The sequence below is a fragment of the Euleptes europaea genome, chromosome 15, assembly GCF_029931775.1.
Source record: "Euleptes europaea isolate rEulEur1 chromosome 15, rEulEur1.hap1, whole genome shotgun sequence".
NCBI lineage: Eukaryota > Metazoa > Chordata > Lepidosauria > Squamata > Sphaerodactylidae > Euleptes > Euleptes europaea.
Window position 1 is genome coordinate 21,988,404 of NC_079326.1, and position 15,042 is coordinate 22,003,445.

At 40.3% G+C, this 15,042-nt stretch overlaps 1 protein-coding gene across 1 annotated transcript in view; it reads right to left on the reverse strand.

Moving 5' to 3' along the window:
- LRP1B (LDL receptor related protein 1B) overlaps nt 1-15,042 on the reverse strand; it is a 566,614-nt gene that overhangs the window by 203,600 nt on the left and 347,972 nt on the right. Inside the window, exon 32 of the mRNA XM_056861170.1 lies at nt 1,336-1,476. Coding sequence (XP_056717148.1) covers nt 1,336-1,476 — 141 coding nt within the window. The remainder of the gene's footprint in view (nt 1-1,335; nt 1,477-15,042) is intronic.

Consider the following 15,042-nt stretch of genomic DNA (forward strand, 5'->3'; position numbering starts at 1 on the left):
CTCTGGGGGTCAACTGTCATAACAGTCCATTGCTTTTGCAGGCGTGAAGGACCATAGCCACCTGTGTCATCAGTAGACAATGACCTGAATACGGAACATAGAATGTAGACAGGGAGTAACTCTTCTCCTACTGCCGTAATACTAGAACCCACAGTCATCCACTGAAGCTAAAGGGTGGAAAATTCAGGACAGACAAAAGGAAATATTTCTTCACATACCATATAGTTAAACTGTCAAACTTGTTGCCACAGGACGTGGTCATGGCCACCAACATGGAAGGTTTCAAAAGGGGAATGGGCAAAATCATGGATGACTGGGCTATCAATGGCTACTAATCATGATGGATATCTACTCCCTCCGGTACCAGAGGTAGTATGCCTTTTAAAATTAGTTGCCGGGGAGCATGGGCAGGCTAATACTGTTGTAGTCATCTTGCTTGTGGGCTTCCTAGAGGGAGCTGGTTTGCCACTTTGTGAACAGAATGCTGGATTTGATGGGCTTTTGCTGTGATCCAGCATGGCTCAAAACCCTGGGTTAGTCTTAAAGTAGACATAGTGGCCAACAATGTTTGTGTTTACTAACAAGGCCACCTCTGCATGGATATTGAAATGCCCCAGAATGACCATTGTGGGGGTCTCTGTCAGCAGATTTAAGCTAGATTATAATAAAACTTTTGTCCACATGCAAATGTTAGTACATATGCAAGGATAAACATTCAAGTTCCGTAAATCAGGTAGCGATATTAAGTAATGCAGAGAATGAGAAGCAGTTGAGGCTTACTGTGGCCTGGAAGAGAAAAAAGCCTCATCTTTGTACTGTTGTCATATTAGTTGCTAATGTTGCTGCTTACCAAATTACATATGAAGGAGTGGCTATATCCAGCAGCCACAGCAACATTTGGTCACTTGAGGGATGGGGTGAAATGTGATCCCTCTCTCTCTTCCCCTCTCCCCCTCGCTCCCTCCCTCTCCCTCTCCCTCTCCCTCTCTCCCGCCCTCCCCCCTCTCAATTCTGTAGAGTTAGGGTTTCCAACATCCAGGTGGTGGCTGGAGATCTCATGCTAATACAACAACAGAGATCAGTTTCCCTGGAGAAAATGTCCGCTTTGGCAATTGGACTCTATGGCATTGAAGTCCCTCCCCTCTCCAATCCCTCCCCTCCTCAGGCTCCACCCCCAAAATCTCCAGGTATTTTCCAACCTAGAGCTGGCAACCCTGTGAAGTTGTAAGCTGCTTTTGGTCCAATTTTGGCAGGAAGCCAGTTAAATAAGGCTTTAAATAAATAAATGAATATACTAAGAAATATTTGATAAAAATAATATAAAACACTATTTACCTTGTTGTGTTGCCTTATCATAAACTTTCATGTGTACGATTCCTGAAGTTTTGTTCCGCAGCACAGTAGGATTTCTTCCATCTTTCTTATTGCAGGTACCCAGCTGGCCTAAGTTTTGATCTGCCCACCACAGTTTCCTTTCTGTAAAATATAATTTTTATTTTTAATACTCATTTATGAAAAATATTTTTAAATGCTCCCTTGAAGCCCTGCTTATCTAACAGCAATTACAAATAATAGTTTCAACGTGTTTTAAAAACTAATTTTTAGAAGTTAAAACTGCTCTTTTCTCCACTTATTAATGTAGGTAGCAGATATAAAATAAAGCTCACAGATAAGGCAAGTCCTCTATATATTTTACAACAACAATGTAAAAATCACAATTTTTTCCTAATACCCAAATTGTAGGGCTGTGCAAAACACACATAAGCACACTTAAATTTTGGGTTTGGATTGATTGGGCGTGATTTTTTTCAGTAAACCCAAAATAAACCAAATACCCATACCAGTACATTTCAGTATTTGGCTCATTTCTGGCTTTACCAAAAAATTTGGGTCCATTATAGACTATAGGGATTTTTTCAAAGCTCCCGTGGAGGCATTTTTGGAGGTAGGGTCACCAAATTTGTAGCGTGGCTGCAAGGGACTCTCCTTAGATGGTCACCAAATTTTGGTGAACTTTGGGACGGGGGTCCAATTTTATGGACCCACATAGGGGTCACCCGCATCTTCCAGGCATTTGCAAGCCAAGCTGTCCATTGGTTTTCAGGTTCGGAAGTTCAGCGTTGCTGAGGACTGGCGGAAAGAGCTGATTGCCAGGCTGGCTCCTCAAAGTCTGAGCACTGCCTTCATTTCTGGGGCACTTTGCATGATGTCCATGCAAATTAGCTTCCAAACTGAGGAAAAGGGCTTAAATGCAAGAAAAATAAGGCACAGAAAACATTTCTTTTGGTGGCAAAGGACAACCTGTGAACAGTCCTTTGTTATGGTCATCAAGAGATTGTCACTGAGGAAACAAAGCCTCTACTCAAGGCGACCTTCAGTTTGAGAACAGGTTTTATGGGGGGGGGGGTTGATATTGGAGCCAGCCAAAGTATTGACCACAGCAGCTCTCATGAAGAAGATTGCTCATCCACACGGGCGAGGAGTCTTTTTCAGTAGCCTGGTAAGTAGCTGTAGAAGTGGTCTTTTTTAGTTGGAGGGTATCCTTCCGGACAGGACTGGGTAAGCCCTGTCTTTTAAAGTGCAGATCAAGAAGCTGTCAGTTGGTCAGACCAAATTGGCTCAGATTACACAACCCCAATCTCAAAAGGGTCACTACTATGGGGCCCTAACAATACCAGTCCCCCCCCAAAAAAAGATAGGAAAATGGGAGAAAGCACAGAGCCGTGCATCTGAGCAAATGTGAATAGCCAAACCCGAAAAAGCCTAATATCCATTCGGCTTTTTCAGGAATCACCTATTTGGCTTCAAGAAGATCCCCAGGTTTTGGCATTCAGTAAAACCAAAACCTGAATATTGCCAAAATGGCTAATTTTGGGTTTATTTTCAGTTCAGTTATATTGATATGCACAACCCTACCAAATTGTCTTTTTTCATTTTGGTCTCTTTAACCCTATAAATAAAATAAACAATCAACAAGTTTATTTTATGAAATTTAACGGACAAACGTACTCGTCATCTTAAAAAAGCTGCCCATAGTATAGAAAGGATGATCAAAATTTGCACAGAAATCAGTGTCTACAGGACCAGAGGCAGGGAAGGGGGAAGAAATATCATCCCATAGCCAAAAAACAAAATAGCCTCTATTACAGGGAGGTGGATCTGTATTCAATCAAAGCTATTAAAGGACCAACTCCTGCTTGACTTCTTCTGAAAACCACCCTGTTTGATTATCTTCTGAATTTCCAGTTTGTCTCTGCGCTAAACTTCTGTTGGGCCCTTTTGTCAGTAGACCTACTAATAGCAATAGTCTTGAAAGTGGACACTATTTCAAGTGACCGGAAATACTTCCAAAGTAACATATTTTTCCTTCACTGGACAAGAGAGATACCAGCTAATGACCAGAATTTTCTATACATACAGTTCCAGAATTGGTCCTCAGAATACTATCTGCTTGCTGTTCCTCCTCTTAATACAGCTCACCTGGCATCAATCATAGCCTGTGCTTTCCCCATGTTAGTTCCCACCCTTGTTAGTTCCATGTTAGTTCCCACCCTAGGTGCAGAGGGTGTAGTCTGAAGGGGTATTTTGGTAGCACTGCATAGCCATTTTCGTCTCGGGTGCTTCTAATGGATATAGGATGCAAGCAATTCTAGAGGATTTAATTGCATTTTACAGGTTCTAAATTTTAATTTGTAAGCAACCTTCAGTCACCTGGAAAGGCAAGGTATAAATACAAAAATATATTCAGATGCTGCTTCCAAATGATGATGGTTTCCAGCTGTGTACTCATTGCAGCTGCAAATGCATTCAAAGTGGCAATAGAGAATTCTCTCCAGGGTATTCTCCTAGTTTCCCTTGTGTCTGCTATCACCCGCCTCTGCAACACCACAGGGCTTTTATCCTTTTAAAAAACAATGTAGTGGCTATATTGCTATAGTAGTATAACACTATAACAACACAGCAACTACCAATTAAACAAAACAACAAAAAACCCTATGGAACTATGTGTGGGGGGAATGGTGGGCACAAGAAGATACAGAAAAAATGGCATGAATATGGGCATGGAACTTTGGAAATCCACAACTTTCCATCCACACTGTGGGCAAACCAACTTTAACTCTTATTATAGAGATGAATGAATGAATGAATGAATGAATGGAAGACATATTATTTATGCTCCAAAAATATCTGCTTTAGTATGACAGACAAGGTGGAGCAAAACTCCAATGTGGAAGCCCTGTCATCTGGCTTCGTAATTTCAGTCATGTTTTTAGACTTTTTCACAATTCCTCACCATTGCACGCACATATTCCATAATTTTAATTTTCTCATAAAAAATAAGATTTTTTTGAGAAATTGAAATATATACAATACTTGCTTTCCTATCATACCTAAACCTTTTTTTGCTGATTTACCAAATAAATGTTCCACTTACAACTTAGTTAGCATATAAAATTGTACTATGTGGCATACTGTGAAATTTAAAGTATAAATTTATTTATTATAAGAAAAATGACAAGGTATATTCACTACTTGAGAAGACTTGTACACTGCGGCATCCTATGCAATATTATTTAAAATGTTGTATATGTCTACAGTATACATAAGAATAATAATAATCTAACACTTTAGATTTCCTTAAAGAAACATTTTCATATTAAACATCTTTGTAGAATATCTTGTCTTTTATCCCACTTATTCCATAAACAGAAAAATAATCACATAAGGGTTTTTTTCCCACTGGAAAAATTCCTCAGAATGATTCATGCTATATGTTTTGAATGAACAATCAGGCCTTAAGAAACATTCCACTCATACTAAAAGAATATATTTGATAATATTTTCAGTGCTCCTCAAAATTTCCCAGTTTGTTTATCAGAAGAGTTAATTAATCCTCAGACTTCTTCATCCTTTACATTTGGAATGAGTGAAATGCTTTCTCACTCAAATATGGAAATATATTTTGCAGGAGAATTTTTTTCATGCTCCCCAAAATTTCCCATTCTCTCCATTGGAAAAACCATTAAAGTTCTAAAATCTTTTCATGCTATTAATAGTATAAATGCATTTTTGGTACAAAGATAAGATCTGAAAATCAAAAGTAGTATTCTTAAATATCTGTAACATAAAATCTATTTCATACATAAAGAGCCAATATATATGTGCTTTCTCAATCATTATGTGGAGATGGAAAGTGCCATCAAGTTACGGCTGACTTATGGTGATCCCATAGGGCAGGGGTATCGAACACAATTGTTACAAGGGCTGGATATGACATAAATGTCACTTGGTTGGGCCAGACCATGCCTCACCAGCCCAGATTAAGAGTGTGTGGGGGGGGTGGCTGCCTTGGCTCTCAAGGGGCCGGATCTGGCCCTCGGGCCTTATGTTTGACACCCCTGCCATAGGGTTTTCAAGGCAAGAGACAAACAGAGGTGGTTTGACATTGCTTGCCTCTGTGCAGCAATCCTGTGCTTCATTGGTGTTCTCCCATCCAAACACTAACCAGAGCCAACCCTGCTTAGCTTCCGAGATCTAACAAGTTCAGGCTAGCTTGGTCCATCCAGGTCAGGGCATGATTCATACAAATTAAAAATACTTTGAAAAATCTGTAAAGAGTGTGTATAAAGCACGAATAGCCTTCTGCACGTTGGAAGTGAAGGACTTTGCACTGTCGCTTAACCTCACACTTCATAGGTGGACTAGACTCGTGAGTTAGATAGAGGGATCAAGAAACTGGGCATCCTTTCTCTACTGCTCTGACACTATCCCTTTGATGTGTAGATTACTGCTGTCAGGGAAACACTTAATTCCTACCTCCTTCTTCGCACCTCCACTTGCATGCACACTCTTCTCTATCTTGCCAGTAGGAGGGAAGGATGTAGTTCCTGTATCCTAGTTAGTTAGACTAGATTAGGAAATCTTATTTACTCTATACTATCTAAAAATGGAGTTCCTATACAGCACATTCCTCAAATGCACTGGCGGCTGTGGCCAAAGGCCTTAGGAGGCCGACGAAGGCCTCCACCGGTGCAGGGGCTCACGCCGCCAGCACCTGGATGGGGCCCGCTGGCGTGAGTGGCCCCAGCACTGGCATGTAGGCCCGGGCACCAGTCTCTGGCTGCCGCAGCGGCAGTGCTGGGCCAGGCTGTGGCGGAAAGCAGGGAGGCATTCTGGCGCCCCAGGAGGCATTTTCAGGGCGTTCCGGCACCGGGCAGGGGGCAGGGCCGACATTAGTCTGCCTCCCGAGCCGTTTCGGCTCGGGAATGCCCCTTTTTGTTTTTCACAAGATGTGTATCTCCCGTGCAACCCTATGAGGGTTGAATGGTTTTTGGCACCGGGTTCCCTCCTAAGCCCGGCGCGGGCATTCCTTTCAGGAATGCGCTGGTAATAAAACAAGTATATTAGTTTGAACAGATAAAAGGCTCTGAGTAATTTTGTTCCTGGCACACACACAGAGATCAGATGGGCTTTGCTGCACACAATAGCCTTGTGCACTCTGCCAAGTTATCAGATTTTTATATGAAACAAAATCTATCACTGTACAGAATTATGAAACAGCACTCTAGGTCTATAGGTAACAGTCTTCCTGAGTGACAAGCTGAACTATAAAGTGATGATGAACATAAAGTTTCTTCTAATCTAATGATTCTGTGAAAATGTTGTGTTTCTGAAGAGTTCAAATGCATCATGTATTTTCTATCACTGAGATGAATATGGCTTAAAATAGTGCCAATAATAGTATGAAAAACCAAGGGAGATAAAGGCATGAAGAAAGCTGCCTTATTTAGCTCTAAATAAATACCTGAGATCATTGACACCTATGTTCTTGAAAACTGAGTTTGATATCCATGTATAATTCAACTGTTTGGAAGGTTGCACATACTGTGTGCAATGCAAGGCCATCTTTCTCTTCCTACACTAGCTAACCATAGATCAAATTTCTGGACAAATGTCACTTGCTACAGTTTACCAATGGAATCTTACGCACACTTATCTGAGAGTCCCATTTCACACAGCGGCATTTACTTCTGCTTAGGATTGCACTGTACACTAACGTTGATTTATCAAAAGTATATTGCATAGCTCTTTCATATGCCCAAGCTACCATATGACTTGTATCTAGATGCTAAAATTATTTATACTAGCTTAATGCAACTAGAGACTATGGTCACTATTGTCTGAACTCTATATGATCTTGTTATAGTGAAGAAAAAGAATTGAACAGCTACCCCCTGTATTGTCTGTGCCCCTGAACAATTCTATTCAGCTAACAGATTAATAAACATACTTGTTTTACATAAAGTCCTATAAGAGGTAGCTCCCATAGTGAATGTAAGTTTCCTTTTGTAATGTGAATAATCTGTGTTTGCCAATTCAGTATACCCAAATGGAACATATAATATTCAGACACTTCTCCCTATTGTACTACTGATGAAAAAAATGCTGCTGCTTGCATAAATAGTAAATAGTCTCTAAGACCACCTACCTCTCCTGCTAATTCCAATCATGTAATTAGACAATCCTGTTATCTTTGTTCTCAGATCACAGAATCATTTTTTCACAACAGACATTAGAATTAGAAGACAATTCAGGACAGGGTAATCTCATCACTAGCCCTTAGAGTATTGGCCTTCTTTGCAGTCTCCTGCACCTATACAATTAAAAAAAATTCAAAAAATCAAAACAGAATTCTCAAAAATAGCCACATGCTGTTATTTTTTTTAATCACTGCGGTCACAATGATTGAAATCTCATGCACACTTAGGTTGCTTAAATCCCAGTGAAACCCAGGTGTGTGCAGGATTACAGCCAATGTGATTTTCCTTATAGTGTTGTTTAAAAATAAATTAATTCTCCTAGAAGTTATAATTTTCTCATAGTGGGGAAAACCATTTAAAAATGGAGCTAGATAGAGGAACTAAAGGTTCCAGTAACAAGGGCTAGGTAATCAACTACATATAAGAACCACAAATACTCAACAACTGTTACAGTTAAATAAAGATGTGTACAGCCTAGTTATTCCGGAGAAATACTTCCTAGGATCACCTGCCAAATATTTAACTGAAACCCAAGAGCTAAAGAGATTGTTCCTCTTCAGTCTGAATAGAGAATATAAAGCAGAGCACAGCTGAATCTCCATTCATTTTATTCCAACAATAAATGAGCTATGTAAGCAGAAACAATTAATGTACATTGCAATCCTATGCAGAATTACTCCAGTAAAATCAATGTCCTTAGACTGGAGTACTATTGCACTGGTTTGCACTAACTGTCCTTCACTCTTGAATGCCAGTTTTCTGTAACATGGATTTTCACTTTAAATTTTCATTATGTATTAAATTACACTGAAGTGAAAAAAGCAGAATAAAACTAGCTATCAATACACACACACACAGTAAAAGCTTTGTTATCCAGCAGACATGGGGAATGCTGGTTCATCAGAATGTGCCAGATTCTCAAGCTTATTGCTCTGCCCTCCCCCCTCTTTGGTTGAAAACGCACGGTCGCTTTATACTCCTTTAATCCCTGTTTTAGCCAGGATCGAACACACATTAGGTGAAACGCATGCATTCGATCTTGGCTGAATCCTGGTTGAAACAGGGATTAAAGGAGGATAAAGCGACCATGCATTTTCGCCCTTTGATAACCCAATTGCACTACAATTCTGGTCAAAATGTATTACTGGAGTAGCAAACATCTCAGAAATTACTAGAACTCTCATTGTAGATACCGTTTCACTGTGTTTCTAGGATACCTCCATGACCATATAAATATCAAGCATGAAGAATTAGAGAAAAAAATCACTCCAGCCAATATTACTGTAACAAATAATTGGAAAAATGGGGATTCCACTACGATCATGTTCTACTAGATATAACTGAAGTGCATTGTATATGCTTTGGGCAGTTGTATAAGCATTCAGTCTAGCAGGCATGCTAGCTATAATATTAATCAATAAAGTGAGCACCCTTGTTTTGGTCAAATACATGGTTGATTTGTGTATTTGGTATTTAACTGTGTTTTCTATTCAAACGGGAATAAGCAATTTTAAAAGTCTGTTGTTCTTATTTATGCAGAGGAAATGGCTTATATATGTTTCAGAAAAGAATGGACCTTTTGACTTATTCTAGATCAATTAATGTTAATTACATTTTTTAAAATGCCTTTCCCATTTGTGGGTTGGGGCAGGGTCTGTGTTCACAATTGGTATGGCTTAAATAGTGTTGAAGAACATAAACCACAAATTAAAATTCTATTCCCTTGTCACTCTGCTCCTTGCAAGTCCAACACAACTACACTGATATTAGATAATAAAAGTGCAGCATAAATCTCCTTCCAATGGCCGCTCTCCACAGAGGTTAAGCAATATCATCATTCCAGATTTTAAGCAATGTCCTTCTGTGGAAGGAGGCTGGAATTTCTTCTTGATAGTACTGAGCCCTGTTAAAAGGGGATCTTAGGGAAAGATATACCAGTATACCATGGGGGGCTCAGCTTAGAGGACGCTCCAGGGCATGGCTTTTTAGAGGCCTTTGGCTAGCCTCAGAGTATAGGGAATAACAGGGCTTAACAAACACCCTTGGCTGCTGCCTCTTTTACTCAAGGCTCTCTCTCTCTGACTCAGGAGCCAAGACTTCCTTCCTTCTCTCTGGCCTGTAAAGGCACATCTGCCCGGTAGGGCCTGCCTATTTCTCATGAGTGACAGCAGATCTCACGAGAGGCTGAAAGCACGCAGGGCTGCCTCCTTTGCCTGCTCCCACCCATCCATGGATGCAACTGGAGGGCCCTGCTCTCCAGCCAGCATGGGCAACGGCCACAGCTCTCTAATGAGCAGCTCTGTCATAAGTGGACTTACTGGGAGCATGCTCACCTCCTTGCTTAACATGCCCTCTGTCCTTACCATATTTCTCAAAAAGTGCGGGCAAGGGATAGTGTGGCCATGCAAGTGGGCGGCCTGTACTCTCTTTTCTACCCCCAGTCTGCTTGTAAGTACATGGATGCTGAAGTCACCCCTGTAGGAAGTTGGATTTCGTAAAGCAGGCTTTCCCCATCCTTCACCTCTCTCTCTTCCAACTTACCTAGTACTGCATGGTATCAGTTGGTCAGTGTGCTAGCTGGCCAGCAGAAGGAAACAAGATTACCGGCTAGTTTCCACCATATTATCTACTAATATTAAAAAATTTTAAATTTGTACTCAGTCTTGGACTAAAATGAAGGGATGGATTTTCAGCATTTCTAGAGCAGGCATAAAGGCTTTCTTTGAAACAATATTACATACACAGGGGAATTTGTGATTCTTTTCCTGCCATTCTAGCCACCACAGCAGTGACAACAAAACATGCTAAGACTAGGGACACCTACAAATTTCCTTCTGATTAGCATTCTTCTTGGAATTAGCTGTTCCTGTCTAGTGTTGTAGTCGTAGAATGGAACAATATTCTCCAGCATTTGATTTGACTGGTATACTAAGGAGTTTGTTGTGTGAACTCACACAATTTCCAAACAACGCAAGATATTATCTCCCTGTGTTTTCCATATGCAGTACAAATGTTATTGCAGAACAGACCAGCCTCCTTGTCTGCTATAACCTTGTCTGCTTGATGTTTTTAATCTGGAATCTCACTTAGAGCTTCAGACATCCACATTCCTTAAACATGTCTTAAATAGTGTCTATCTTAAACCATCACTTTTAGCAATTTTAACTTTAACCATGACCCAGGTTTTGTATTTGTATGTGGGTTAGAGGCAGGATGTCACTTTCAAAATTATGAAAAGAAACCCATCATCCTCAACAAGAAGAAGAGTTGGTTTTTATATGCTGACTTTCTCTACCACTTAAGGAAGAATCAAACTGGCTTACACTCACCTTCCCTTCCTCTCCCCACAACCAACACCCTGTGAGGTAGGTGAGCCTGAGAGAGCTCTAAGAGAACTGTGACCAGCCCAAGGTCACCCGGATGGCTTCATGGGTAGGAGTGGGGAAACCAACCTGGTTCACCAGATCAGAGTCCACCACTCATGTGGAGGATTGAGGAATCAAACCCAGTTCTCCAGATTAGAGTCCAACCACCACTCTTAACCACTACCCACACTGGCTCACAATATCCTCTAATAAATTCCTAGTGCATTTTATCTTTCAATTCAAAATCCTACCTGAATCCTAAACATTTTACTGAGTCCTAGTGTTCCCAGACTTATTATTTTAAACATGTCATATCAGAACACAGATGCTTGATTAATCTCTCCCTTCCTCAACTCTTTCTATGTATAATTATGGTTAAATGAATCAGAAACTGAGAATTGAATCCAATGTGCTACAAGCGGAGTGAAGCTTGTAGAACTTTCCCATTCCTCCTCCCACTTCAGCCCATTGACTCCTTCTGTTCCTGGATGTCAGAGGATTTCAAAAATCAGGGGGGAGAGGGAGGGGGGGAATGGCACCAACAGAATTGTCATTCTACTGGTACAACACAACTACTACTAATAGTACTACTAGTACTATACTAGCAAAAGAACACCTTTGGACAGTACAATTCAAATAAGAAATGAGATAAATCCAATATTAATTCATGACAAAAGTCATATATACAAAATTTAATATAATTTAAATTTTCCTATGCTTCGTTCAGCATACAGAAAAAAACATTACTTCATATTTACATACATTTACATATATTTACATATACTAGCCTACAAGCACACTGGGATATCTAAATGACCATGCATACTATCATACTGCAAGCCAATTAAGGACATATTTTAGAAGAATGTTCAGGGAATGTATTGCAAAAGGAAACTCACATTGCTAATACATGAAATAACTAGCAGACCAGTGCAATATAGTCAACGTTTACTTCTAGAATAGAGTTACTAAACAGAATAGAATCATATTAGGAAGGCTGGAATGATAATATCACAGTAGAACAGATATTATTCACTACCATTTCCTTTCTCACAGTCCCCCAAATGAAATGTAATGTAAATGAAAATGCTATGTAAATGCAAAGTCGGGACAACACCATGTAGGGTTGCCAGCCTACAGGGGAGTCCTGGATATCTCCCAGAATTACAATTGATCTCCAGACCATCAACTGTAATTCCACGATATCTCCAGGAGATCAGTTCCCTGGAGATTTCCAACACGCGGAGAAAATGGCTGCTTTGGAAGGTGGGCCCTATGGCATTATACCCTGTTGAGGTCCCTCCTCTTCTCCAAGTCGTGCCTTCCCCAGGCTCTACTCCCAAAGCTCCAGGAATTGTTTTTAAATTATTTTCAAAAGAACAAAGTTGTGAACATTATAAAAGGGGGGATAGGACGGGATGGGGGATTACAATAATGCTTCACAAATCTTATCTACTGTTCAATTACATTGACAAAAGTATGTATTTCTACCCTGGGTGTAAATATATCTTATATTCTGATACATTCTAAAGTATACTGTATTTATTGTCTATTCCAAAGCTCCAGGAATTTTCAAACCCAGAGTTGGCAAGCCTAACATCATGGTATAGCAAAATGTGCAAAAACGTAAAAAAGGAAAAGAAATACCTTCTCTCAACTGGAGGATAGGGACAAAATGCCTCCTTATTCCTATTATCAAACATACAGCCAATGGACATATAAGAAAGGGGGGAAATTCCTCTCATATTACCTCTGTGACTTAGATTGTAATTTTTTGGGACACAGAATAAAGATATGCATTACGCTCACACCACATTTTATCGCTCAATGACCCCTTCTCACTAAAGTCCCCTGTGCCATGTGAGATTTTGTTCATGACTGTATCCTGATCTTTGTGCCCTTGGCTGGACAGAGGAAGGCAGGATGTAAACGTTCTAAATAAAAATTCTAAACTGAACTACAACATTACAGTTGTAAAAACTAAATGGTCCAGTAATGCACCCCAAGAATGCAAATCCCTTCAACTATTTAATCTGTGTAGATAACATTTCTACCATTATAAGGTCTACAGAAGTAACCAAAACATTTTTTTTTTGCTATTTACTTGTCTTTGGGTTGGATCCTATTAGCTGCCAGTGTAAGCAGTTTGTAGAGGATATTTTTTTTCCTATCTTACCTTTCTGTAATAGCCTCTTGTGACCTCTGAGGGACAAATTAGAAGTGATGGCCATTTGAAAGTGATTTTAAAATGTCACAAAGGCCCAATGCTAATCAGGGCCACAGCACAACTGGCTGTTTTCCCTCGTGCACCAGACTAAGGGCCAAAATGGTTGCAGCCCTCCCATGGCTGTTTAGGCACTTGAAAAATAGCAGGGGGGGGGAACAAGAATGCCATACTGTGGACCCAATCAGGATTGGCCCCTCATAGCATTTTAAAATCACTTTAAAATGGCAATGGTGTCTTTGTAGATGCTACCAGGATGCCATCACATCTAGTTTGGACCTGAGAAATATACAATATTCTTTCTGCTTGGGCCAAAGAGGGAAAGAGTAAAGTTTTATGTGCTTTGGAGCCACCACATAACATGTTTTCCCACCAATGATCTATGTCCTTGGCAGCTGACTACCTTACATTCTCCTACAAATGGACTTTGAAATTGTTTGAAGGTTCTAGCCGCGGAGCACAGCTATTGTATACTCTTGACCAAAGAACAGTACTCTCCTTCTATCTGGGCTGGTCATCCTCTTCCACCGACTGTGCAGCTTCGGGAGGGATACATATGGAGCGGTGAGGGAGGTAGGGGACACCCGCCTAGCAAGCCAGATCAGCTGAATCGACCCTGGCAATCATTGGGGTGAAAGATATCACAGCCAGATCACCCTCACATCCGTCCTTGGCAGTTGTTGGTATCAGTGTGCTTGGGTTGTACTAAACACAATGGGTTGTGCATATATGTGTGCACGTGCATTAGAAATATATTTCTGGACATTTTGAAACCATAGGAGAAAATGTGAGTCCCTCCCACCCCAGTTTTTCATTTTAATGTTAAAAAAAAGCAGAATACGTGTAATACTTTTCTATCAGACTTGTACCTATCTTGCTGCCTTAACAAAATGCATAATTTATAATTTAGTTAGCATCTGAAATTGTATTAATTCACAAATTTATGGAATTTAAATGTAAAAATGCCTTCGTTTTCTACAAGCAAAATTGCAAATACGACCAATACTAAAGTGAGAGAAAGAGCTGCAAACTGATGTACCCTGTGCTTTCTTAACATATTTTATTCATTCAAAAAGATTTATATGTATCATAGGATTTTTTTTTAGTGCTCCCCTAATGGAAAAATTGGAAAAATCCCATAAACATTCATGCTCCATATTGAGTGAATAAAACCTTGTCTTGAAAAACGTTCACTGATTTCTAAACAAAAACAATATTCCAAAGTGCACCCCAAAATGTCAGACATTTTTATGCTCTGCGTTTTGAATAGAACCTTGTCTCTCATTTCAGCCATTTCAAAAAAGAAAACATTTTGTAAGGTTTTTCTATTTCTTTACTGCTCTCCCAAATATCTCAATTTTCCCATCGGGAAAATTGGAAAATTCCTTTGGAAAATAATTAGATCCCTCTCCCCAGGCCTTCACATCTCTGATGTACACACACATGTTTTTTTTTTTGGGGGGGGGGAGGGAGCAGGGATTCCACCAGCATACCCTCAGATGGGGCAGATGCTAGGGCTCAGAGCTTCTGGCAGGGCCCACTGCATGGCAGGCAGCTGTGAGCATGGGCAGTGGGAGGACTCACAAACGGAGCAGGGAAAGTATGATCAGGTGGGGTAGGGGCACAGGATGGGTGGGCCAAAAGAGAGGCATGAGCAGAAGATCTGCTGGTGGTCAAGGCAGGAGAGGGGCATACCAAGAACCCCTCAAAATCTAGAACTGGCCCTGAAAGGGTATGGAATGGCATGGTAATGCCGTCTCTGTTGTGCGGGTAACAAGTAGGGTGTCTCGCACTGTAAGTCACTTTATATAGTTGGATCTGCATGGTTCTTGATACAAACAGTAAAAAAGTCTCTCTGCAGAATACGTTGTTTGCCTTGTTCTACTAATCTACCTAACTTTATCTGACAGTA